General features: G+C 40.1%; 1 protein-coding gene across 4 annotated transcripts in view; it reads right to left on the bottom strand.

Moving 5' to 3' along the window:
- The window catches only part of RPTOR (regulatory associated protein of MTOR complex 1), a 159109-nt gene that overhangs the window by 81330 nt on the left and 50497 nt on the right, over positions 1–27282 (bottom strand). For all 4 annotated transcript variants that reach the window (XM_056335082.1, XM_056335089.1, XM_056335095.1 and 1 more), the window contains 5 exons: positions 26466–26612; positions 19084–19259; positions 12401–12460; positions 1679–1779; positions 597–741 (listed from right to left, as the gene is read on the bottom strand). In XM_056335082.1, coding sequence (XP_056191057.1) covers positions 597–741; positions 1679–1779; positions 12401–12460; positions 19084–19259; positions 26466–26612 — 629 coding nt within the window. The remainder of the gene's footprint in view (positions 1–596; positions 742–1678; positions 1780–12400; positions 12461–19083; positions 19260–26465; positions 26613–27282) is intronic.

Genomic DNA, 27282 nt, shown 5'->3' with positions numbered 1-27282 from the left:
ACTGTCCTGTTCTTATTCATACTGAATAAAAGAATGAAAGTGCGCATTTCTGTTATTATTATTTTTACTACTATTATTCGTGGGACATTTGTTTCATAGTCAAAACCATATTTAAGAGCTTTTCGATAACTGTGCCACTTCCGCTTCCATTAATCATCTTAAAAGCAATAGTAAAAGTAGATAAACTCTGCAGAAAAAAATAATCTTCTACTTCAACAATGCAACTGAAGATTTTTTCCCTCAGGCGCTGAGCCCTCCCCACCCTTCACGATCACAGGCGCCTAGCTTTACTCTGTGGAAATAAGGGTAGCAAACACCCAATTTCTTTTCTATTTGGAGTGGAAGGTTACATGGCTGACCTGACTCTTCTGCATTACAGAATCACAATATAATTATGTATGCACAGAGAAAAAAACACATTTGGAGGTGGGTATTATGCTGCCACATGCAGTTTCATTTTTGATCCACCGACTCAATCAGTAAAGCACTGCATAGATGTAAGTAGTAACAATCTTTCCTGACTACAGCGCCTGAAGTTCCCTTAAGGCGTCAGCGCACAGCCTTGGTGCAAGGGTAGCCTGTTGGCTGGGACTTACCACATCGCGTGCATGTACGTTGGAGGTAGACGAGGGCTGCTGACGGGGGTACAGTTGTAAGATCTCATAATTCTTTCTGCCAAGAGAAAATTACGAAATAAACTGGCCACAAGCAGGTCTTGCCTGAAGAGCTTCTGGAAAAGATCTGCCAAGAGATTGCATGAATTACTAGATGCACATCTTTGTGTACCTTAGGTAACATGCAAAAATAATTTAAAACATGTTAATATTCTATTCCAGTAACAAGGAATCTACAGCAGTTTTGCAGTGACATGATATGACAACTATTAAAAGGAAATCCTGCCTTCTGAGTTCCCTTACAGCATTGCAGTTACTCTCCATTTTACATAAACAGAATTAAACACCTTCTACCTTGGGTTCCTTTTTGCCTTCTCTGGATAAAATTCCCCTCTTGGTGTTTCACTTGAACTCAGCTTGAGTAAGTTTTTGGAAATTACTGAGGGAAAAAGGGACCTCTGTGTACCATTTAATCAAGAACTATACACCTGTTAACTGGCAGTTTGATGTGCTTATGAGAAGCCAAAATGAATCCTGAAAGATTGCAATGTGCTATCTTCTATAGCCACAAAGAAGAATTTACGTTGTACTAAGCATTAGAAAGAGCATAATTGGAAAACTGTTTACAAATATGCGCACCCATATTCGTACTTCTGGAACACAGGTAGAGAAATGGGATGAAGTTACTCATGGGAAGCACAGACCTCCTTATCAGCAAAGAGGAAAAATCCCTTTATTTATGATACTAACAAAGGCTGGAAGAAGACAGAATGCTTTTTTACAAATACATTAAGAAAGAAAATGATTCAAGCTAAAGGAATCACGTTAGCACCAGAAAAAAAGCTTTCTGGTTTCTAATGATCAGGTTGCTCAAACGCTTCTGGTAAAAAGAGTGAATTTAAAAAATTTAACTAGCCTTAAATCCAGTCTCATCTGTTCTTTCAATATCAGGCTTTAATTTTCTCCTTATTTCAGTGTCTCATTTATCTTACTCTTCATCCTTCTACTTTGAATAAGCAATGCTCACTTCTGATGAAAACTTGATTCACCTGCTCAAGTCCTACCTCTAGGCAAGACATTCCATGCAATAGTGTCTGTGATAGCGGTGAAGATCCAATTCAGCTCTCCCAGGGGAGTTCTCCTGTCATTCAGTCTTCCAGGAATCCTACAAGTGGGGAAAAAAACCCAAGTATTAAAACCCACAGGTTTCTTGAGGCACACACACATGCACACCTTCAAGGCTCACAAAAGACAGTATTTCCAGAACCTTAATTCTTAACCAAGACAAACTTTCCTTATCCAATATCTATTACATTAGTATTTGTTTGCGAGATGAATTGCCAGATAAAGGATGATAAACAAGAAATTGTTTATGTATAACTGAGCTAAAGGAAAATATCTGGGAAGATACAGAGATGATGTAGATTTCTGAGAAGCAATGGAAATACCTTTTTCTGGCATGCAAACGCCACTCTGTTTCATTTTATCTATTATTCACTTCTTGCTGAAATATTTAATAATAAATACAATTTACATTACAAACTGTATGCTCACAATCCCTTTGTAAGAACTACTGAGTGATCATATTCCAGAACAAAACAATTATTAGTTTTTAAACCGCAAAAAAGCTCTGAACAGCCAGAAAACACAGTTCTTCTGTTAAAAACTGTCTAATAGTAATGCACGTACGTCACAGCTCCCTGTTGCTGTGAAGTACTGGCTGTTCGTGAAGACACACGACCCAGCAAGCTCACCTTATCATTCCAGCTAAGCTATCTTTTAAGTCTAGATCAGAGCATGCACGTGCCTGCTACACGTGGTAGCTGCTTGTTTCCAAGGAGCATGTTTGCAGTTTCTTACAAAGACACACAGTTTTTTACCCAGTAGGTTCTTTGAAAACTTGAATTAATGACTTTAGTGCTTAGCTGTCTACAGATTTGTTCATCGCCATCGGTACTGCATGCAGGTGCAAAAACAGTATCTTGCTAAAAACGTCTTGAGCATGATCAGCAGCTTTTCATTCAAATAGGAGATGTTTTCTGCAATTAAGAACTTTCCAATAAACACACAGGCATTCATGGACATCAGTCACTCGAATGTCAGTTCCTTAACCTAATTTAACATAGTACCCCACAGAAGCCCAGCAACAAAAGACATATTCTTTCTCAGTTCTGTGAATCAGGCATTATTAAATCCAGAGTGAAACAGATGACTTTGAAAAGCACCTTCTAACAAACCAAAATGCTGCTGAATGCTGCGCTCTGGAGCCCTCCCATCGCGAAGCCACAGCACAAACTGAGGCTCCACACTTTATCCCTTGCTGGCTATATGCAAGATTTGATGCTTGTCCAGGAAGAAGTATTTACTTAATCCAGGTTTCTGCATAGAGGTACTCTACGCACCCTGTGTGTAGTCACTTCATGATCTCACCCATCTGCACCATCACAGCACCTACATGCCTATAAAATAATAAGCTAAAATTATTTTCTTTTGATTGTGTTCTCCCCACCGCTTCCAAAGAGGATGAATTCCTCTCCCCTATCGAGTCAGGGGACCGGCAGCGCAGCGTGCGAGGGAAGCAGACAGCAGGCACTGCCACTGCTGCAAGCTGTCCTGCCACCCTCAGCATCGCGTAGTCTTCCTCCACTGGGTCAATACGCCTATCTACCCAGCCTGTGACTGCAGATGTAGTTTCACCCCTAAGAACATCAAAATCATGTCAGCAATACGTATCAGGAGTCTATTTTTGGTGTAGTAAGGTACTAAAAACACTGAGTCCAATTGCTAATTTTATTAAATAATTTAAAGTAGTGTCACTAATCAATACCAGGGATGGCAGCTTTCCAAATAGAGATCTACTCTTGTCCCTGCTCATACTTAGGATATGCAGTGAAAGCGAGCAAAGGATTGGGTTTGGCTTTGGGGTTTTTTAAGATTATATTTTATATAGGAGAAAATAACACAGATCATGCACAAACCTGAAATATTCATAGAGGCATCCCCTTCCTCAAACAAAGAAAAAAGTGGAGGGCCAACCAGTGATTCTGTTGGGATAATCCTGCTGCGTGCTACATGAGCATTTAATAAATGCTTTTAAGCGCACTCCCTTAAAGCCAGAGGGTTATTGTTGTATACACAAGCAGTCTGGGACTGATGGAATGTCTTGGTGTGTCACAGTGCAAGCCTCTCTATGACTATACCCATGCATGAACACACACACACACGTGTGTGTGAGTGTGTGTGCACGTGTATATTTTAGCTATAAGACAACCTGCATTTACTGGAAGATTCTAAGAAAACCTGAGCTATTAACCTCTCTTTGAAAAGCACTGGCAGCAGTACGCAGGTCCCTTAAATCTCGGATTCTGACGTTTTACAGCAATACATTCACGAAGTTTTTAACAGTGATATCTACAGGTAAAAGGAACTCTTTCGTTCTGCATTTGTGAAATGTAGAATTTCCATGTTGCATGAAGATGAATCAAGTAGTAAAAACCACAAACAAAACCCAACCCACTCCAAAGAAACACCAGTTTACTTAGGAAAGCCAGAATCCAGGGTCCAGGATCTTGCTTTTTGTAGTCTGAAAAAAGTCATTCAAATATATTTCATCCAGGAGCTGAATGAAAATCTCCTATTGTGTTTGTTCATCTGTAATAAGATGTGAGATAAGACACGAGGTCCAAAGAAACTGTAGAACTGACACGCGATCTGGTTTCTGTGATTGAAGAGACCAAACGAGAGTCTACGATGCCTCAAGGTCAACGCAGGCACAACGCTACTTAAAGGAAGAAAAGTGGCTGTAAACTGTTCTTCAGTATCTCTCAGCTTCTGCCTCCATCCTGATCAGCTTTCTTAAATATGCTTTCTAATGCTTATTTGAGTCTCATAAAAAAAAAAGACCAACAGATTTGGTCCTGGCCTGTCTTGTTAGTACTGAGATACTCAAATCCACAAACACAACCTGGCACTCTCACCCAACTTCAGTCCCCCTGAGAAAATACCCGAAATGGGATGGGAGTGGGGATGCCCCCAGCCTGGTAAGACATCCTATGGCTTTAATGCACCCCAGCTTCCCTTCTCTAACAAGTTTTCAATTATTACAATAATCAAACTACACCATGCAAGTGCTTTCTCTATGGCAACTTACTCTTCCGATATGCATAGCAGTATTGTTTCCATGCAGGTTCAGATGAAGCATGTTCCCTTGTATAAATACAGTTTCTAAACCAGCTGGAAATTAACAGCTTATTAAAAAATTCCTGTCTGTCTTGATAGCAGAGGAAAAATATACATCTCTGAAACCGCATTTGTTAACTGATCCCCCAGAGCAAACAGAGGGAACACAAGGCCACACAACTGCTCTTGTGAGGATTTCACATAAATATTTGCATTGCAGAACACCCTCTGCAGCAAAATAGCAGTATTTCATAAGTCAGAATGTTATTAATTAGAAACTAAAGTGATCCTTGCTGAGATTCCCTAGCAAGCCAAATGCTGAGCTTAAGCCATTTGATAGCCACTTTCAAGCCAGTTTTCAGTAGAAACAGAAACAGGGTGTTTCATGGTAGAGTTTGAATCTTTATGCCAGATGGAGAGTTCTGCACACAGTTCATACTAAATTCTCTTTTATTAAATGCAGATCATGAACTGATACACATCTTACTGATGGTATTACGCAGGAACGACAGGCTGAAATCCAAAGCAGCTGCTAGCAGCCCAACATTAGAAACTCCTTGCGACTTGAATATTTACTTTCTTGGGCAACAAGGTATGCTTCTCATTTTTGTATTTATAGACTTCTACTCATTAGCATAGTATAGATTCCATTTTGGCTTTTTAAATGCATTTGGTATTTTTTTCACCATACGAGTGTCCTTTCTAAGCTGGCTGGCTGCAAGACTTATAGAAAATACCGCTACCTAAGAGGGACTGCAATCAAGGAGCAGAAACGTAACAGGATGTCAGTCTCACATCTTATGTGGCATCAGGTAAGTTCATTTTCTTTCTGCCCTCATATATAGTCAGGAAGATACTAATTTTGTACCTAGCTCCAGCACTGTGAAGATTAACACTGTTCAGCACTTTGAAACCTATGCATTAGGTGTTAATGGTGAGGGCAGAGAGAGCGTGGGGAATAGCAGAAGAATGAAAGGCAATACATTTCCATAACTGCCCAAAACCCTACCAGAGCTTTCAGATTTTGAACTGGCACTAGAAAGCAGCCATTAGAAGGAAACTGGCAGCAGGGCTGTTCTCGATGCTGCACGCAGGAATCAATTAAAGTTGGAACAGTCAGCACTATAAATCGGCAGATGAAAATAAACACAATGTATTTTCTGTTCCTACACGGGACTGCTCAAACTCTCATCCCAGAAACTGGAGGACAGTTTGTAATACTCAAACGACAAGCCAAGCGATCCGAGGAAGGGATTTTTAACACAGTATTATTCAACAACAGTAGATGTTAATCCTTTGGGAATTAAAGTTTAAGCTTCCAAAGGCAACAGAAGAACGATTCTTAACTCTCAGATGGCATTCAAACATGCTCATGATAGGGACAGCGAATCAGCCGACCATCAGCTAAACACCTCGAATGAATTCCATCTCCACACACTTGAACTCAGAGGTACCAACCTCCCAGCCCAGCTAGGAGAGCTGCACTGCAGCACTGTGTTCAAATAACCACCACCAACCTACATGAGAAAGTCCCAAGAGACACATATGGCAAAGTCCTATTTGTTTCTTCACACTGTTACAGATTTACTTGAAATAATCAGTTATGCTCCACCCCACCCCCACCCCACTCCACCATCCTCTATACCGCTCTTGAAGTAGAGGTCACTTTCCTTTTGTTATTTTTGTAGAGTTCCACTACAGAAATTCACTTAACGTCATTTATCAGATAAAATATTTTGGGGTGAGTACATTTCCCTCATACAATGTGCTCTTTCAAATCCATCCTGCAGCTATAAACTAAAGCTTCTTTTAGTTTCTATTTGGGCGTGCATCTATACTACCAGAACATCACATGATTCCAGAAAGTATTTTTCCCCACAAGGAATATTGCTGTCTTCTTGGTATCACTTCTCCTAACGTTTTTCACATTAAGCTTTGATAATCAGCGAGAGCCTTTGACAGTAAGGACAAAACAGACCTCATTTGTGAAAACTGTTTTTGAGGGAGAGGAAGAAAAGGAAAAACGGGCAGTCGTCTCAGCTGCTTGCTGCAATTTAACATCTCTGGACTCTCAACTGCTTCTTCCATCAACTTCCTGACAGACGCCTTCACAGAGACCTAAATCACGGCAGTCTATTGTGAAAAGCAAGGACTACAAAATGTCAGGGTCACTAAAGAGCTCACGCTAGGTGTAACCATCAATGTCCTTGTCAGAAATTTAGCAAAATCCCATGAATCACTTTAATTACAGGGGAAACATTTACCTCAAAGGATGCAAGGTTTTCCCTTCGGATGGGCTCCATCATTATCTCTACCTTTGGAATATAATAATGTGTAACATTGGGATATGAGTATCAAACTTCAGAAAACAAGACGCTTTGGTACTGACATATACCTGCGAACGTTCACAGTAATTTTAGTTTTGGGAAAGAAAATAACATAAATATATTTCACTTTTCACTCTCCCAAGGAAAAAAACCGGGACAGCATATACCATAGCGAATGCTGTAGCAGCAATGCAGGCAGGATACATGCTGTGAAAATCTTGAACTGGCAAGAGCTGGATCTTAGGCAGGATCAACAGAGTGAACATGCTCAAAACCAACACGTACTCACCACAAAACAACATGAGTAATACAGGCGTGCCATCACTGGGCTCCTGAAACCTTGGCAAACTACTTCAGCACCTCAAACGTTTTGTCTTAAATTATTTGTTTGAGAGTGCTGTAAAGCTTTGTAGACCAGTGTTCAAGCCTGTCATCTGTCTGTACAAAGATATGAAAGAAGTGTTGCTATGAAAACCATCCTTTTGAGTATGAACTTCAATTTGTATTTACAATAGGCTTTGCCTACACTACAGACTGATACTCTGTAACAATGACAATAAAATTAAATACTCCATTTCAATAAAAGCAGATTTATCATGGAAGAGAAACTTTTCAGGATAACATCTTCAAAACCAAACTTCTTCCTCAACTCAAGTACTAATGAGTGATATATTACCAACCGGTAGCATGGCACAGCATCCCTGTTATACTGTGGCTAGTAATACTTACTGAAGCACATTCTGAAATCTGCTCTAACGCCTTCTATTGAATTTTCTAGGAGAAAATAAAGGGGCTGAAAGCTGCCTAACCTAGGTCTAAAGGCAAACTACAAATTATAGTTTTCCCCTATAAATAAAATAATAAATATTAAAAAAAAACCCAAACAGGCTGCAGTATTTCAGAACTTGGACTAGCACTTGGTTGGTTACACCTCTGCAAAGACATCTTAAGTTGTGGCAGCTGTGATGACACGGACCTGCTAGAGAGAGAACACAGTCCTGTCAACATCAGAACCAGCATTCTGCCTTCAGCCGCCTGGCCAAGAAGTAACAGTATTTCCCCCTGCCTAATACTGCTGAAACCAAGAGAACTTCTTTATTTTAATCAAATGTCTTTCTCCATCTAGTTATGAATCTTGCTGATTTCTGCCAACCCTAAACACCAGCAGCTCTGGCAGTATTTCCTCGCATCAGGCAGGCAGTGTATTTTAGAAGACAATATTTTATCTTGGATACCATTTAGATTTAGCATTTGGCCTCATGTGCTTACACAGCAACAACAATTTTATTTAAACACAAGCACAGTCTGTAAGGTTGCTGCCATGCTTCAACAGTTTCTGTCCTCCTTACTTTTCCAGACAAACTATCATTTCCAGGGACTTCCCACACAACAAACTCTTTTCGGAGACTGATGTGCTCAACTTCAAAAAGTTAGCAAAAAGCTGCTGTTTGTGTTATACGTTGAGGGAAAGTGCTAAAGCAATACTCCTTTAGCCCCAGGCAGTGCCCGGGGCTTCCCCATTTCCCCAACACACTCAGCCTGACCTGCTGCTCTGGGTCATGCTGGTCCAGCCTCAGGGCAATGTTAACTCAGACCCCTCAGCCACAACACACATGCCAGCCTGGCAGAGGACAATTTACTAAAAGGGATGGGAGTAGCTGGTATTTGCTACTAGAATCACCTGGGGGAACAAAAAGAAACTCAAAAAAACATGATACTAACCAGCTGCTCTCCTTCACCTGCCCTCCAATTTACCATCCTGAAAGTAACTTAGCTAAGTTCTGAGAGCATGCACCAAGGGCATTTGTTACATTACAGTATAATTTCTGTGTTTTCTCCAATTACACTTCTTCTGCCGTGTGATATCTTGAGATTTTATTTTTCCTATTTTAAATGGGCTCCTACTGAACCATTGCTTATCAATAAACAATGCACATTGAAACACTAATAATTTCCAGTCCATGATGCTCAACATACTTAAAGTGGAAACAAAAATTAATTCTAGTCTCAAATACGTTATTTATAGTGATTTTTAGAAATGGATTTTGTGCTGGTGAATGACAGCCTAGAGATGGGCTCTCTGCTCTCGGAACAGCAACAGCACACGCTGCAGCAAGACAAATTTCTCCCACACTGCTCCTGCCTACGTGACGCAGAGCTGACATTCAGAAAAGGTCCTTTGTCACAAAACCCTGACAGCAAGGGACTAGGCTCCCTTCCACTTGTAAAAGTGAGTTGTGGTACCATATTCACATGGCCATTTGAAAACACTGTCTTCTAAGTGGCTCCATCAGAAGCACGAACAGCTCTCAGATCACGGGGATTTTTGTTTAGAGAATTTCGTCCTTCTGCAAAATGGACCCAGGGGAAAAATCCCAGGAAAGCAATACACCATTCACACATGCCTGAGAATGGGATTTGAGGAGAGGGAGCCTAATGCAGCAGTATAGATTAAAGCATTCTTGTACATCCCTGATTCTTGGCACCCAGCTTTGTAGTCCAACCCTCCATCAAGTTAAACCATTCCTTAGGATTTTTTCCAAAATTTTTAAAGAGCAGAACAAAGCCCCAGTTCACTTCACTCAGCAGCCACGCAACCAGTTGCCCCAGCACAGATGACGTGTTGGCTCGTGATCAAACAGAAAAGACCAAACAAGGCAGTAGGAATGCCTGACATTGATGTTGCCACTGAAAAGTCTTATGAAGTGGCAGCCAGAGGTTCCTAAATTCCTAGTGCTTCAGCAACATAATTTTCCTTCCTTTTTTTCTTTGCATTTTACTGTCTGGCTCCAGTAAAGATCTTTATTTCTATGCTAGGGATTAATTTGGCTTCATCTCAGAAGCTCTGTAATATAAATGCACATCAGGATACACCACACGTTTATTCATCAGGATGCTGGTTTAGCCTAGATAATTAGAAATCTGAGACCTTCGAAGAAGGTACAGCCTAATTTAGTCTCAAAGTCTGCAGCTTAATTGCAATACAAACTCTTTCCCCAGTTTTAAAGACAACTAAATTATAAACTACAATATACACACTGGCAATCCAGGAAGCATTCTAGGCCTATCTCAAGACTGTAATAAAAACCATGTGTTTTCTGTTATTGATATATGTAGCAGGTTAAGATGATGAGGTTTAAATATCTGATATCCACCAGGAACCTACTTCTGGCACATTCTCTGTGAAGACAGCTTTTAAAGAACGTAGTGTGCTGTAGTATTAACCAACAAGAACACTAAAGAAATTATTTTTTTTGCCAGTACACCATCATTTATTCAACACTCAGCAGCACATCTGAGCGTTCAGTGAAGCTGACTCTTGAGCTACCTGGCTCAGACCTTCACTGACCCTCACCATATGTTCTTTGGTTAGATACACTCTCATAGCAATATGTTAACTGCAATTAACATAATATAGTCACTGTTCTGGAACACATTTATTTAGTGGCCTGAGGTGATCTCAGTCCACGCTGATGATGAGCCCATCAGTTCTCCTCACACCAAAAAAATGTGTTAGTACACCTCTGAGTATGCAGGCACAGCAAGGTTATGCCCTGGGTAGATTTCCCTCCTGCTTCTCATCTCCTTAAAACCAGAAGAAAACCAAACCCCACCACATTTTCACAATGGTTTTCAGAGAAAACAGTATCCAGTGGCAGATCTTTTCCTAGACTGACATATCTGAAAACTGCTCTAACACTTCCTTTGATAGATGGGGTCCTGTCTCTATTATTTTAGTTGTAAACTGGAAAAAAAATATTTTGGTAAGATTAGTGCCTCTGAAATACAGCTTTACAGGAATCATTGCTTAGCTTCCCCAACTGAGAAGAGATACAATAATCAAATTTGCACATATAAAATTAGCATGATTGAATACCTAAATACTACTGAGCCTGACTACTCTAATGTATGTATTGTGGAAGAGGTAGTACCATTGAGAAGCATTTTTAATCTCATCTGAATGTAAAACATGCAAGTTAACGTGGAATGATTTACTAAAGCAAAAACTGAACAAGAAATTCTAGCTGATGCAATCTTAGCCTCATTGCTTCTGCTATAACAGGTAATTCGCTATTGGCAGCATGCGCGATGAAAGATTGCTGCACTTTGCTACACCATGCAGAAGCTTATTAAAAAACAAGGAAGTATGATAATATATTTCTATCAAGAATTCATGCTTATTACCCAGATTCCTGTTCTACTAGCCCCTTTCAGGATGCCCTTCAATTCTACAATTTTCATCTCAGACAAAAGGTAACTGGACTCTGGGTGTCCATGTGTCGGAAGAGTTCTAACTAATCTCAACAACAGTATTTCTAGAGTCAGAATTTCTAAGAAATTGAATGAATGATCTTTAATTAATCACTCCCAGACAGTTTGTGTGTGTGTATCAATGTTCCAAGAACAGGGCATTCAAAAACAGTCTGCAGGGAGCACAGAACTGCTGTGTCTAGTGGCTGCGAGCATCTACTGCACTGTCTTTAAGAACACGCTTCCCTTTTTAAAAATATTTTTTAAACAATCTTAAACGGCAGAGATACAGCGGACAATTATTATTTCAAAGCCTACCTTGTTTGTATAAACTGAAACAGAATTTAAAGAATAGTTGTCTTTGTTAATCAGTTTGCCTCAGCTGCCTGCCAACCAGTAATTACGCTCAAATATTGCTTGTATAAAAGGATTAAAATATGTTTCAATGGTGTTAAGTCTGAAATATAACAACACTATCAGACAAAGAACAGTAGGACAGCATAGCGATGAAGTGACAAATGGCATTTTTGGTTAACTGCTTCTCTGTTTGTTCCCTGGTTTTGGTGACGCAGGGCATACAGCTCACAGGGCTGCAAGCACCTCTCCTCTGTCAATGCTCTCACCATTGGGAGCACTGGGTCAAACAGTGGGTCAAAACCCACACCAAAAGCAGCCCCACGCACAGCTTTGCAGCGCTGCACTTCCAGGAACGTGGCCACACTGTGTCTGCAGTTGCATTTCTCTGGCTGGTCTGGGGTGACAGCACAAGTGGCAGGAGCTACAGGACCCACCTTGCCAAGCTGAGCGGAGCCCCAGCACAGCCGGACCCCCCCTGCAGCGCTGCTCCCTTTTACAGCCACTGCTTATTTCAGCAGCACACAGTAAGGCAAGAAACGACAAATACTGTAGGCGCAGACTCTATGAAAAGCTTTCCAAAGAAACTTCCTCACAGACAAATAAGAAAAATGCTAGAAATAACGAGGAAATTAACAGCAACAGGGGAAAAAAAAATCATAAAATTTGGCTTACTTCTCTATTAAATCCAGTGTGACTCCTGGCACCAGTCTGACACTCTTCTGCATACAGAACCTGTGGAGGAGAGAATAAAAATAAAACACACTAATTGACTATTTAATGACAAGGTTCTGTGGAAAAAATATGGAAGGAGGTTTCTTTATTACAGTGCTTCTGCTTTTAAAATGGTGCTTGGGTAGAAAACTTTGCCACAGCATAATAAGAATCAAACAAGGCCCTCAATATTTGTCACACTCATGATTATGCGGCGATTTCCATCGTCAGGTGTCAAAACTGGGGTATTGTAACTGTCACAGTGACAAGTTTTCCAGCACATAGCGGGAGGGGGGGGGTGGGGTGAAAAGGGCTTGTAGTCATCTAGAACAGTCTCCTGGGAGGAGCAAGACGACACGACAGCAGAGGAGGCGTATGCTTCTGGAATAATGATTAGCATTGGCTGGGTTTCCCTGAAGAGATTTGGCGCTGCAGGCAGGAAAGTGAGAAAGGGAAGGAACGAGAGGGATGTGTCAAGTTCAAACACCTCCGTCTTTTAATTAAAAAAAATGCTGACTCCATTTCCTCAGCATTACAAATATCACTACTCCAGGAGCCCTGCCCTGGCAAACGCGGAGTCCTGTTGGCACTACCACTCACCGTGCCTAGAGAATCCCAAGCTGCTAAACCCAAGCAAGTGTGGGAAGACAAGACAACTGCCAGCACGGTTTCCGAGGGCTCGTCTCCCTCCCCCCAAACTCTCAGGGACACACTTTGTGGCCCAGAGGGCAGAAGTGGGAAACTATAGATCTGGGAAGAAAAACCAGCAAATTCAGCTTGAGAAATTACTTCCTCAAGAGATATCACTATATTCCCAGCCTGTTTTCCCTGTACTTCAGAAATACACTCTCTGCTGAAAGAATTTACACATCAGTGTAATGTAAGTTGATACTCAGCCCCTACCCCTCCCTGCACTGCAGCAGCACGCTGCACGGGCAGTGTGGGACCAGGGGGCTTGGCTGCCCAGGAATCCCACCTCCCGCACCCGGCAGCGGCTGGAGTCACTGCAGCTGGAGCCCCTCCTTTCACCAGAGCCATATTATTCACATCCAAAAGGCTCTCCCCCAGGTAAAGGGGAGAACAATTAGTTCTTTAAAGACAAGATGTGCAGAACCCATTTCTGAAATCTTGAGGTCCCTCCAGTTTTCTTGTAGCATCCCCTGCCTGCAGGAGATCCACTACTGCCAAGGACAGGGATGGGATCTGAAAAGCTAAGTGGTCTCCAGGCTGCTTTTCTGATGTGTGCGCCATCCATCATAAGAAAAACAATCAAAAAAAAGTCATAAAGCTATCTGTGAACATTACAGCAGGATCCCTATACAGTCTGTTAAAATATAAAAAAATCTTACAACACTGCTTTACAGAACCACACAGGAAAATACCCCTCTCAAACAAAACCTGCAGGCGGAATTCAGCACGGCAGAATTAGGTCACTGGAATCAGGCTGGAGTCTCCCTACAGACTCAGGATGCCAAAAGACTCTCTAATTTCTCTGCTCAATGCCTTTACATTATGATGTATCTGAAAGAGGATCATAACAGAGACAGCACGACCCTGTACCATTACACACTTGCCCTCTACAAAGAAGAGTCCCACTTATTCCCATGTCACACGGTATTTTGTATTTACTTTGGAAGCCTCCCATCCAAGGTACGATTTCAGGCAGCAGAGCCCATTCGCCACAGGGCAAACAAATACATCAACCTCCTGTTTGCAAGGATTTCTTCTAAGCACAAGGCTTTTGATTACAGCTTGTTGGATTAGAGGCAGAAAGCTCACCCCACGCATTCAGGACACACAACAGGAGAAATGCCACTGTGCCAAGCATTTCCTGTAACTTCCACAACAACGGACAAGCACACCTTTGAGGGTCAACTATAAACAGGTGTTTTCACATATGAATGTGGAAAAAAATATATTTTTCACATATAAATGCATCACTTGGCACTTCCTTAGGGAGCTGCTAATATCGCACTGTGGGCAACGTGTAAATAAGCTTAGATGTCAGTTATTTCATTTGAGCTCACAGCCCCTCAAAGATGACAAAATAAAACCAGATTGTATTTGACTAGGGAACAACCATCCTTCCTGCCCCGACCATGGATCTGTGTGATATTCACCAGAACGGGAGTAAAGCAGCAAGCGTTACTGCTTTTGTGTATACTGGGCCTGTTACAGTAAAAGGCCCCACCACTGCCCTGAATATTCTGAAAGAGATCCGTTCATTGAAACCCCATTGAACTTGCACCAGACTATTTGCATTTCCTCTCTAACCACCACTGATTGCCAAGAAAATGTACTTGTAAACAAGATGTTCCTCATCCTGTATCTGTAACCCCTTTTCATAACACCAATGCTCTCTAAATGCAAGGAATCAAGTGATGGTTGGTGTCATCATCACAAACTCCAGGTGAAATATGTTAGAGCTGCATGTAAACATACCAATAAATGCCAGGCAATAAGGAAATAAACCAGAAATACACAAAAATAGTGCTCAGTTGTGTTCTGCTTGGATACCACAGGAGTATTTTGAAATTCAGTTTAGTTTCTCTAAATAAATTTGGGATAGAGAGTTGTCTCAGTTAAGCCCCCAAGGTCTCAAGGAGAAATGCAAAATAAATATATTAGAAAACAAACAAACACTTCAAACATTTGTTTTAACTGACCCTAAAAGTCAGCTGTCACAGGTCAAGCTGTTTTTCCATGCACTTAGAAGCTTGCTGTATTAGCGTTCTGCTGTTCAAACTGCGTATCTGAAATTCCTGAGTCTGAGCAGTTGCCAGACTTTTTGTTTCTTTTTGCTTTGGGGGCTTTCCAGCACTTTTCAGGAGCCGTATTACTTTTTTATGAGTGGTACTTCACAGTTCAAAGCCACAAGGTCCTTAAGACAATTTAGACAAGCACAGCCTTCTCTCTGATGTGTAAAGTCCTGAACATATAATTGCAGCTTGCTTACGTCTTAAAGGACTGATGATAATATAAGCATATGACACACTACCAATCACAACTTCCAATAAAGCATTTTGCTTTAGGCAGCGTGAGAAACTGAGATCTGCGTAAAATAGCACACCAAACTTACTAATTTCTGCCTGTTTCTGCAATAGCTGCGTCTACTTCCTGATCAGTGCATATTAGTCAAGATTAACAATCCATAGAGCTTATCTCTAAGCTTGCCTCATATATAGCTAGATATAGTTACAACATGTATTTGGAATACATCAGCTCACAACAGTCACGAAGACAGCAAGTACCAAGATAGCCAGAATTCACACCCTGCATTCCTGGAACTGTCAGACTGGCATTGAGGGTCTCAGGTACCACATTCGGAAGGGCACAACCAACCTGTGTTTCTCCTGCCAGCATCAGTTTTTCCTCCCCTGAAATTAGACTGAAGTGGATGCAGCTGCAGCCCCATTTGATGTCATTTTGTCCATCAGTTGTTTACTTAAAATACATCGCACAAAATGGGATGTACAGAAGTTTGTTCATCAAATTTTTATTTGCCCATAAATTCAGTACATGAAACCTCATTAGCCTGTCAATATTGCAAAAATGTTATATTTCAAAAGCAATTCTGCAGGGTTCTGAATCAGCTTTATTAAAAGGGCTACACTGAAGTAAAATAGAAGTTTTAATGACAAAGGTTTACACCTTTATTTTCAGTTATCTGTCTGCTTCAGGACACCAATATACGGTTTGTGTCAATACAGGAGGAGGGTCCGGCTTTCTATTACGTTTAACAGGACAGAATAACAATGCTCTGCAAGCAAGCACTTCTTATTTACAGGCTTGCACAATAAAAACACAACTGTAATAATGCTAATCAATACAGAATATGAAAAGAGCATAATCTTAATCAGAGAACAGAGGATAATTTTTTTGTGTGCAGTAAGCAACACCCATAATCATTCGATCAGATGCAGTAGGAAATGTTTTACTATCCAGGAGTTTGCATGACATCTACCAGCATCAACCCCATGAACAGCTGAGGTTAATATTTTAAATCCTTCCCCTGAGCTGCATTTTTACAAACACATATCCCATCAAACACAAATAAGACACAACTCCGAGTATCTCATGCTTATGCCAAGTGTAGCTCTGCCTGAGAATCTGCCTTGATCACCCCCTCAGCCACATTCCTATAGAGATGAAGTAACAGAAAATTCCTAAACAGATCATAAAACAAAACAAACAAAAAAAAACCCAACTCAAAACCCAAACCAAAACTCCTTTCTCAGTATATTACAAAACAAAACATTCCACCAAGAACCAAAAAAATGCTCTTACAGAGCCTCAGCATTTTCACTGTAAATATGCCACAAACTGTGAAATATGGTTCTGATAATTGCAAAGGAAGGAGAACCCTGAAGTCCCAATGCCAATAGCTTTCACTTCACTCTATGAAGCTTCAGTTTGCTAGAAACCAGTTAATCTTCAATAGGCATCAAAGCCCATGCTAGGCATTCTCACAGAGATTTACTGAATCAGTGAAAGCAACAGAAATTCAGTGGTGTCACTGTGTCCGCACCGTGTTCATTTAACAGGCACAATAATGAGTTACTCAGAACAACTGCAAGCCTCAGTGTACCCACCCTGAAAAGCAACAGTTTCACTCTTCTTTCCACAGTAAGATACTGTTTTGGTGAAAACATTCTCCCTAAAACTTGAACTTAAACCTCCATTTGCTGAATCCTGTGTCATTTTATTTATTGGTTGTGGACTCCATTCAACAAGTTCAAAATTAAAAATTTTAAAAATTAAATTCTTAAAAAACCACCATTTGTATTTATCAGGTTGCATCCATTGTCATCTGCTGCTAGCCTTGAGCTAATCAGGTGGAACATTCAGTTGTATTTCAAAGCCTTCCTCCACAGACAAAACCGGCAGAAATCTGAACTTCACATGTGGATAGCAGTGTTCCACATGACCAAAGGAGCTCCCTGCAACCCTGTTTTCCTAGTTATAAACCACAGTATTTCTCTCAGTTCCCCTGAAGGAATTTTGCCACATAGTAACTTTCTTTAGCTTTTAAAGAGCAGGATTTATGCGGAAGGATCTAGGAGAATTTTCAAACAGCAGGCAGAGTTCCGAGCCAGCCTACCGCTGCCACATCAGCATGACCAGCAAGGCAGCAAAGCCCCACACCAAGACAGTCACTTCACCAGAAGAGCTGTCACAGTAACAGCTATATTGGAAGTTCACCTCCTTTTTCCTTTCACCTGTCTCAGAAGGGAAGCACACATCATTCTCTCAGGATTAGATAGGATTAAATGTCTCTGGCTCAGTCCTGTTGCACACCTGCAAGTGCTCACTTGTGAGTGGTTAGTATAGCAACCAGACCAGTATTGCAGAAAAACAGCATGATGTTTCATTTGTACAACAGCAGAAGGAAAAAGTAAGCTTTAAAATCCTTTTCATCTATAAGAGGAGCACACACATCCCTAATTCAGAGGTTTGCCATTCCTTGGCTGAAACCCTAGGCTAGCCTCCCATTATTTCAGACTCCTGGTCCATGACGCCTCCATCAGAAAAATTATTTCCTCCCTAGCTCTCTCAAAACCTAGCCTTGAAAATATTTCTAATGTCACTGAATCCCTGCTTTTCAAAATCATCCAAAACTTCTGCCAGTGTTTACAAGCTGTGACACTGTTCTGTGAGAAAATACCTTGTAAGCTCACAAAATCAAAAACGGGACAAAAAATTAAATGGATCTTGCACCGTCCCTCACACGAGCAAAAGGTATCAGTCAAAGGCACTATGTATCTAAAGCAGAACCTGGTCAAATTAACTCTGTCTATGGCTTACTTAAGTCAGAGAGAGTTTAAGAATCATACGTTATGACAAGTATCTCCAAAAGACAGCTAAGAACTCTTGAAGCTGTGGTGACTCAACTGCTTACCACTGCCTGCAACATCTATAGGCTTTCACCTGTTTTAATCTAGTCTAGCAAACGACCTGAAGTTTTTCATTCTGGACTACACATAACCTTGAGAGGATCGAGTGAAACATGCAGACAGGAGTGAATCAACAGAGCTACGTACTACCCAGGTGCACACGCCAGATTCCTCATGCCTTGTCCTCAACTGGCACCACAATTGTTCACGAACCTCTCTGCTGTTGGGTAAAAATACTGGTCTTCAAAAGCTCCTGCTATCTCTAGCAGTCTTTTATAACTTTATGCCTAATTAACTTAATATGTCATTCCCTAACATCTTTCTCCGGTTTATCGCTCAATTTCTTTCACTACAGCATTACTTAATGCTACTGTATTATTTACAGCAACTGCAATATTTGGAATATGATTTGTACAAAGGACAATTTACAAAAAGTTGTATTGCACTACATACTATTTCTGCTCTCTGAAGAAGCAGATATTTAATTCCCAGAACAGTAAATCCCTTAATCTGAGCAAACTTAGATATTGAGCTGGAATCTAAAATGTAATAAGTAGAAGATAACAATATTTTCACCTTTCTAGTTCTGATTAATAAAATGCTGTCCCAAATGCATAGTTCAAATCCTGTAATTCAATATTGCAGAGAAACTTTATGTTAGATTAAGCATTTGGATTAACAAATCTATCATTTCAACAAGCAAGCTACACAAACTACGCACTTGCCTTCAATAACAGGGAAGATACTCACCATCTCAGAGCAATTTTGATCGGTGTAGTAAGGCATGATGTGAAAAGGTCAGCTGGCAGATCAGGAATCATGGGTAGCAACTCATTGGCTTCACATGCTGCCAGCTGAATGCAGTTCTTCATCGAGGGTGGCAAAGGCATTTGAGCAAGTGGATGGTTTGGGTTAATTGCAGCCACCTGCAGAGATGGAGGAAATCACTCAGGTGGTGAACTCAGTACAGTTAATTTCTATACCATTTTGAAAATAACCAATGAAGAGATGTCAAAGTTCGATGGCACTCTGGATTTGTAGAAATTACAGCTATGGGAGCACCAGCCATAGTTTTAACTTACATATAATTAACAGTATTTCAGTGTATTTACCATAACAGTACACACACCAAAACCAGCAACTTGCAACAGACTGAACTGTGATCACCACTTCAGTCTTCAGTTCACATCTGCCAGCTTGGAATCAAGCACTGCAGAAGCAAGTTGGGCTGATTATTCTTTCTTTCACATTTAAGCAAAACCCATCCTTCCTGTGGCTCATAACCATTCACCACAGATGGCAGAATAGCTTCAAATGGAAAAACGCAATTCACTGGGCTATACTCAGCAGCATTTCCTGCCACGGAGCATAAAGATGGCTCTTGTTGGTAAGCCAGAAGAATAATGAACGCCCTGGGTTTCTCCCCATACACCTTTCTACTTCACTAGAGCAAAAATATCAGGCTGGAAAAAGGAAGAGAGAAAATTACCGCACATAAGCAGAGAGGCTCTCTTCGAACAAAAAAAAAAAAAAAAAAAAAAAAAGAAAAAAAAAAAAGATGTGCAGTGCCATCTGCAATGCAAATGTAAACATATCAGCAGATATAAGTTTTAATTAATGCTTTAGGAAAAGGGTTCAAGGTCCTCATACATGTTCCTCTGGATGGAAAAAACATGGTAATTTCTGCTGTAAGCAGTGAATGTTACACTGAAAAAAAACTCTAAAGGTCTTTGCATCTCAAGATCTAGAACTGCTCTAATATGACATCATTTTCCAAGCCTTGGTAAGTTTATATTTAATTGGGCATGACCACCTGTTTAAAACAGAACTGAGAGACATGTCAGTGCAGACTGCATGCTAGCCATGACCTGCTGGAGTGCACTGGTCCTACGGCATTTGTGCATCTGTAGACAAGAACCAGCTTTGCAGAAATGTTATTCAACTCTTTCATTCCACATATTGTAGATCAGTTTTCCAAAGGCAAGAAAGAATGGGAAACAGAGCAGACACTTACAGTAGCAGAGTCAGCACTTTCTTAAAATCTGGGTCAAGGCTGCTGTGAAAGAGTTAAGTTTCTAAGATTCTGACCTGCACTACAGCCATCAATTGTTCTGTCCAAACATCAGTCTATAAAGCAGAAATACTGTATATACCAATATTGTCATTTTTCAAAACCACAGTGATTTTCCCAATTAAAATTTTGATTAAGACTATGATTTTTGAGCCAAATAATTCACAGAATGAAAACCATAGATAATCTGCAGTGCCTTTCTGAAACAGGTAAACAAAATAAACACTTCAGCCACGCAAAATTTTGATCTATGGTACTCAAAGGTTCTTAAAGGAATAGGGGAAAGAAATGTAACACATGCGGTGTCTTCATTGCCCTTTCACGTAAGAAAGCAAAGACCCATCAAAGTGATCGATACGCTGTGTTACCAAAGTTAACAGAAGTACATTCTTTCAAAGACTAACACTTCAGACAGGGTTTTGGTTTTTTTTTGGTACCTCAGTAAGGTGATACATTTGACTAATAATCTCATTTTTACCATCTTTATACGTGAAAAATTCTGTGCATCTGAAGAGGAGATCCATTTGGTGTCTCACAAGGATCGATGGGGAACAGAATACTTGTGTTACAAAACGCAGAGCCTGGCACAGTCATTGTCCGGCAAAGTAACCTGATAAGCTATGCAGAAGTTTTAGATGATCTTGCACAAATTCTGCAACCCATTAAGTTTTTTGATTCTTTACACATTGTTTTTTTCCATTCTAATCCCAGAGGTGGCAGTGACATACTTTGGCTTTTTCAGATTGTCTGAATTAGCTAAGACTTGTCCTTGCTCTCAGATGAGCTGTGGTGCTTTCAGCAAAGATTTGTGCCATACCTTGGGTGGAAATGAACCTACCCTCAAGCCATCACTTGTCCTCTAGTGGTATTTATGTTCAATAAAACTTAAGCTGTATGCTACTAACAAAAAACCAACCAAACCAAACCAAAAAAACCCAAACAAACAAAAAAAAAGAGGGTAATTAAAATACTGAAAAGATGTTTTATTTGAGGAGAAAGGCATGAGAGAGTGTGGAAAAGAATTAGTTCTTCACAGATCTATAAATATAAGTCAGTCAAACTGCTTAGCTATGGCTATTCATTTCCTAAAGAAAGACTTGCCCTCTGGGCATCCTCATAAATGGGCTCTGTAGGTGGGAAGTACATTTAGATGGATTTTCTGCTTTCTGAATATTGTGAAATGCTGACGACTTGACATTTGTCATGGTCTGGTAGTGCCCCTTGGTTCTGACGGTGAAGTAGCTCATACTACAAGACCTGCTCAACTCTTGCCTTCTACACAGTAAGATGAACTAGAGCAGCTGTGACACATGCATTGTAAATATTTGTCCATTAAGGGATAAACTACTATCAACCATAAAATGAACATACAATACCAGCTAGTAATTACAGATCTTGTCAGATTTCTAGGGATAATGTAGCAAAACATTCTTTTACACGTAAGAGAAAGGAGGGGGAGGTGTGGTCAAGTAAAGCCCACTACGAACATTTATTTTTCCATCCTTAGAACATCCACTGAAGTCACTTTCTAGATTGCTTGGTTTCCTCATAAACGTAGCTTTTACTAGGGCAAGATACTGAGTAAGTAGAAGACTAAAGAAAGATTAAAACCCACAAAGTGGCAAAAGCATACTCACCCGCAACTGTAAGAATAGTAAAACTATGTAAAGTTACCACATGTGAAAGGTTATCAAAGTTATCAATATGTATTTATCTATAATCTTTAATTGTTTTTCTGAAATATGTCAACAATTTCTGTAAGCAATCAGTTAGGTGTAGACCTTGCAGCAGACCATAACTAACTCACAATTTCTTTCAACAGAAACAATCTGAAGGCATAGCGATGCATAATTTCCTGCGCAAGCTTTGTAAGTAAAAGATTCCTTAGTATCAATGGAGTATGTATTGTGTTACTTATTGTTATTTCAGGGCAACTGACAATACACACCTTTTCAGTCAAAATAATAGCGGTAATATTAATTTACTAATTATACTGAAATAAAATATCATTCCTGTAAGATTGTTGTAATTAATTTGTTCTGAAAAGAAATTGTAGCTGCCCAAGCTAAAAAGCACTCAGGTTTGCTACTTTGCAAGCCCTCCCTCTACCCAGAGGAAGAGCTAACAGATTTCCAAGTATTGCCACTTGTAATTAACAGAAACAATCTATATATTTTAAACCACTGTTACTGAAAACATTTATGTACCTATATAATTAGACTGAGAAACAAGGACGTGATAGAAAACCAAGCCTTTTTTGAATTAACGGACATGTTCAAGGTAAACCTGGCTGGAACTTGCCCCAAGACAGAAACTAGGAGTTGTTGTTTCAAGTGCTGACCAGACCTACCAGCTTCCCACAACTTCTGCTGTGAGAATCCTCTTCCCCTGTGGAAGACATTAAGGCAGCTACCGAAAAGGAGATGTTCCTCTCCCAGCAGATGGTGGATGAGAAAAATTCTCCCCCCAGACACGATGCTAATGCCAGCTAGCATTCTGCTGTGCTGTCATTAAGCTAATTTTTTGAGAACTAATGTTGAAGATGGAAAAATAAAAACTGTGAGTTCCTCAGCTCCCATAAGGACTGGTTAGTCATACACCCTGCTAGAAGGGAAAATGAACAGGCACTCCCACTGCAACACCGAACTCCTACCCAGACAAAGAACAAAGCAAGTTAGTATGCAGCTGTAAGGTATGCTGTTGAAAAATTCAAAAAAGTTGAAAAGCAGAAAGTTGTATCTCATGCAGCAAAGCACGTCTAGGAGCATCCAGCACCATCACTTCCACTCCACACACAAGCAGGGCTCAGAGCTCCAAGGCAGGCACAGCAAGGTGTTTTCTAACCAGGTAACCGCCTGCTCTGCAGATCCTTCCACTTGCCATTTTCTTACAGCGGCATGAGGTCCAGTGCCTGCCAGGCAGCCCTCTGCACCCTCTTTTGCCACCCGTATTCACACTGGCCTTAATGCCACCCTGCTTAGTGATGCCAAACAGGTCAATAACCAGGAAAGCAACAGCAGGATTTCCAGTTTCTAAAAGCTGGACCAGTTTCCAGGTCTGAAAAATGTCTTTTGGAAAACAATAGCCTTCTATTACTAATACCGGGCAAAACGAAAACAGGATCAAATGGAAAAAATTACTAATTTATCACACTTAATACTATGCCATGCCATCTCACACCACGTGATGTTGCTAAATGGATGCTTCTTATCTGCAAAATATGTACTTTTGTTTAGCTAGATATTAAACCAAACCCTTAACTTCCCATCCAGTTGACGATTCAAACAATTCACAGATAGTTCTCTGAAACAGTCAAGTTTCAACAGTCCAGGGAAACCCCCAGTCCTTCTATCAACAGCATTTAATTTAAAAGTCTGGAAACACAGTAACATATTAAGCATGGTGGGGACAGGCAGACTTTATTAGCTTAATTGCTGCCCTATAATTACATAATATAAAGCTATAATCAAATGACAAAATTACCTCCTCCTCTGCCCATTCCCCATCACACCAAAAACCAGTTACAGCTGAACTGGCTCTGGCATCTTCAGCCTTCACCCTCACCTCCCTCAGAGAAGTAGTCATGCCAAAGATAAAAAATATTTTCAATGGCAATCTGTCCACCAGGATCAGATATGACAGATTCCTGCCTCTTACTGAAATTGATATACTTCTATCTACACAGATTTTCACTCACATTCACTACCCATACTTTATTAACAAAAGGCAAAAACAACAACAAAAAAAGAAATATTTACTATTCAAGTGCTGTTGTGGAGGCAGCTCTCTAAAGAAGACAATATACCATGCAGTGCTACATTATTTTTTCTCAGGTATCTTAGAGAAGTGTTAACTGCTTTTCTATCACCCCCAAGTTGTCATCAATTTGTGTGCTTCCTCTCTTTGGAGGCTGAACAAGACTGAGATTTTACATTAAGAAAGAGTACCAGCCCAAAATCCCAATATAATGGGGTTGCAAACATACCTATAAATACGTTATAATTAATTTTTCTGTTTCTGGTGGAACTACATATAATCTGATGGCACATGGCCAGTGCTCTGCACTATCCACAGAAAACAGAGACACACACCCCAAAAAACCCACCACCAAAACCAACCAGCCATGGCTTCCCTCAGCCTTCATTCAGTCAGATTAAGAGAAGAGCAAGCTCCTCTAATCTCCTTTCAGTAAGATGGGCTAACAATTATCTTGATCACTCTAGCACTGAGTACCAGTTCCAGCTTTACTTCACTTTTCATGAATTTGAACAATTCAATGATTTATAGTTTTCCAAATGAATTCTTGTCCATGCTTTGTATGACACTGTAAGCACCTTCCTAGCGCTGTTACAAAGTCTTCTGCTTTCTACTAGTAATAAGCAGTTATCTCAGTAAATCGTCAGTAGCTAATGAAATCTAAAGATACAGAAAGGAAAGATAACCTAGAAGCCTGAAAGTATTTTCATAATCAAATTAGCTCATAGTTTTAACCTGTGTTGCAAAGAGAAGAAATGCAAAAGCAGTTTTCCCACGTAACTTCACATATTTCACAGAATAATAAAAAAAAAAAAACAACAGAGGAAATGGAATTTAGTACTTTTGGTGAAATAAAGACTGACATGGTTACTTGAGCTCATCTTTCCCATTGTAACCAACCGCCCTTGTGTGCAGACAGTCCGGTTTGTCTCAGTTGCAGAGAGAAGCTTTTCCTGCACAAGCTTGCCCTCAGCAATTTATCTGTCTCACAGCAGAAACCAACAGACACCCCCGCGGCTGCCTGCCTTCCAAAACAGCTTCAAAGTCATTCTAGAACTCAGCAAGAGCCAAGGAAAAAAGGAAATTCATGAAGAAAGCAGGGAAAGGGAAGGTAAAGTTAGGCTGACTACAGAATGAGAAAACAAAACAAATCCAGAAGAGTGCATTGTATGAACAAGAGAGACCCTGAAAAAATATCATGATGAAAGTTGCAGGCTGATAGGAAAACTTGGAAAAGCAGAACAGAATGTGATCGCCAGACAGTTTCCTTGACTTAAAAAGATGGTAAGCTTCAAAAGGCATCTCTTGATCTGTGTCTGGCAGTTTTGTGTTCCGCCCAAGCCACAGATTTTGGGAAGTTTCTTATCTTTACAAAATGTGGCATTATCACCAGTTGAAGAGAAGGAATAATGAAAATAATCTACATATCTCAAGCTATTAGACTGTTTTCTCTCTGTAGAATGGAATTTCCACCTGCCAAAAGAGTCACCACTCCAAAAACTGGAATTTGGAATGTAAGGCATTATAGCTAGGGATACTGTTAATATCTACTTGAAGGTTGTATTGGTGACAGTCAGTTGCCTGATTAATTAATATTCCTTCCTTGATGTTGTTTTGGTTGGGTTTTTTTTATTATTTTAAATACAGTGTGAGAGTGTAAGAAGCTAACCTTTAAAAAAATGTGCTTTCTATGTAAGCTAAAGCTAGCAGGAATTTCTGGCAGTAGGGAGCCTTGCCAATCCAAGTTGCTGCACAAAGAATCCTGACTTACCTTCCACTTTGCATTTCAGATTTCCTTCAATAAATTTATTAGTAATTACATTTGCAACGGAAGACAGCTTTTCATTAGAAACACATTCAACTTAAGCACTCTGTGAAACTGAAACCACCAGTGACAATCCCGCTGTGAATCAGGTTTATTTTACTTTGTTTCACATTTTCACATACATTTCAACAGCACAAAACTCTAACTGCATTCAAATACATACCCAGATACTAGACTTTTGCAACTAAAATAAATATGTCTAGTTCACCTCTGCATTTGTCTCAGCAGAAAAGACCATTAGGGCACAAACTGATACTATTAACATTACCATTTAATTAGCACTTGTATTAAAAATTGTTCCAGGTTTAATAGGATCGCAAACTGAAGCAGAAAGACCAGAGTGGCAAAATTATTTGCAAATTAATTTGCCTTCCAACATAGTTTTAAACACATTTTTCAGCTGTATATAGCAAAGGAAGCTTAAATTTAACCCTGCAACACAAACACAAATGAAACCTTCGCAATAGACTGTGATCTCACCTCCAACTCTTGCTCCCTCTGTAGTGCAAATTGTTTGAATGACTTGACAATAAGGCCAGCATTAGAGCAATCATAGACGAAAATGGAAGGACTGCCCATCCAAGTCTGCAGGTCATATATGGAGAGAGGAATATACTGAGTATAGTTCTGTAACAAGAAAAAAACCACACAGAGTTATAAAGAGACAGAAGCAACAGAACTTTCCTGGGTGAGATAATAAAATGCCCACCAAAAAAGATCCCAATTCTGAAAATCAAGCCTAGATTGAACATTGGCATACTAATCAATACAAATACCAATCAACATCTACTAATAATGAGGACTATGAACCCAACTCCAACACAAATGACAAGTAGATTTTATTGTGGTATTGCTTGAAACACTAAACCCTAAACTAAAATTCTAAAACTCAGCAGTGCTTTGATATGTGCTAACAACCCCAAAGTCCAATTTTATCTCAAATTTCTGCAGCACTGATAAAGGATGTGAACCAGCTGTCTTCAATTTAACATCAAACGTCTGCAACTGAAAACTCCACCAATAAATCAAGATTGATAATTAAGACTATGTGGCCCATCAGCAGCTACCCCATCTTAGTTTAACGAGATGCTTCATGATTTTATGACAGCCTTTAACTTCTGTGCAACTTTCAAAATTATCCACTAAAATTAAAACCAACAAACCCTGCCTTCAACAAAGTGAGGTACCAACAATTCAGTTTCTGTAGATATGAAGTATTTTGTTCCTTGCCTTCTACCTTAACACCCCCAGATAACTGGAGGCAAGAGCTTCTTCAAATCCAAGGAGGATCAAAAAA

This window comes from Falco biarmicus, chromosome 1 (assembly GCF_023638135.1).
Source record: "Falco biarmicus isolate bFalBia1 chromosome 1, bFalBia1.pri, whole genome shotgun sequence".
Lineage (NCBI taxonomy): Eukaryota > Metazoa > Chordata > Aves > Falconiformes > Falconidae > Falco > Falco biarmicus.
This window is presented reverse-complemented; position numbering and strand designations above follow the sequence as displayed.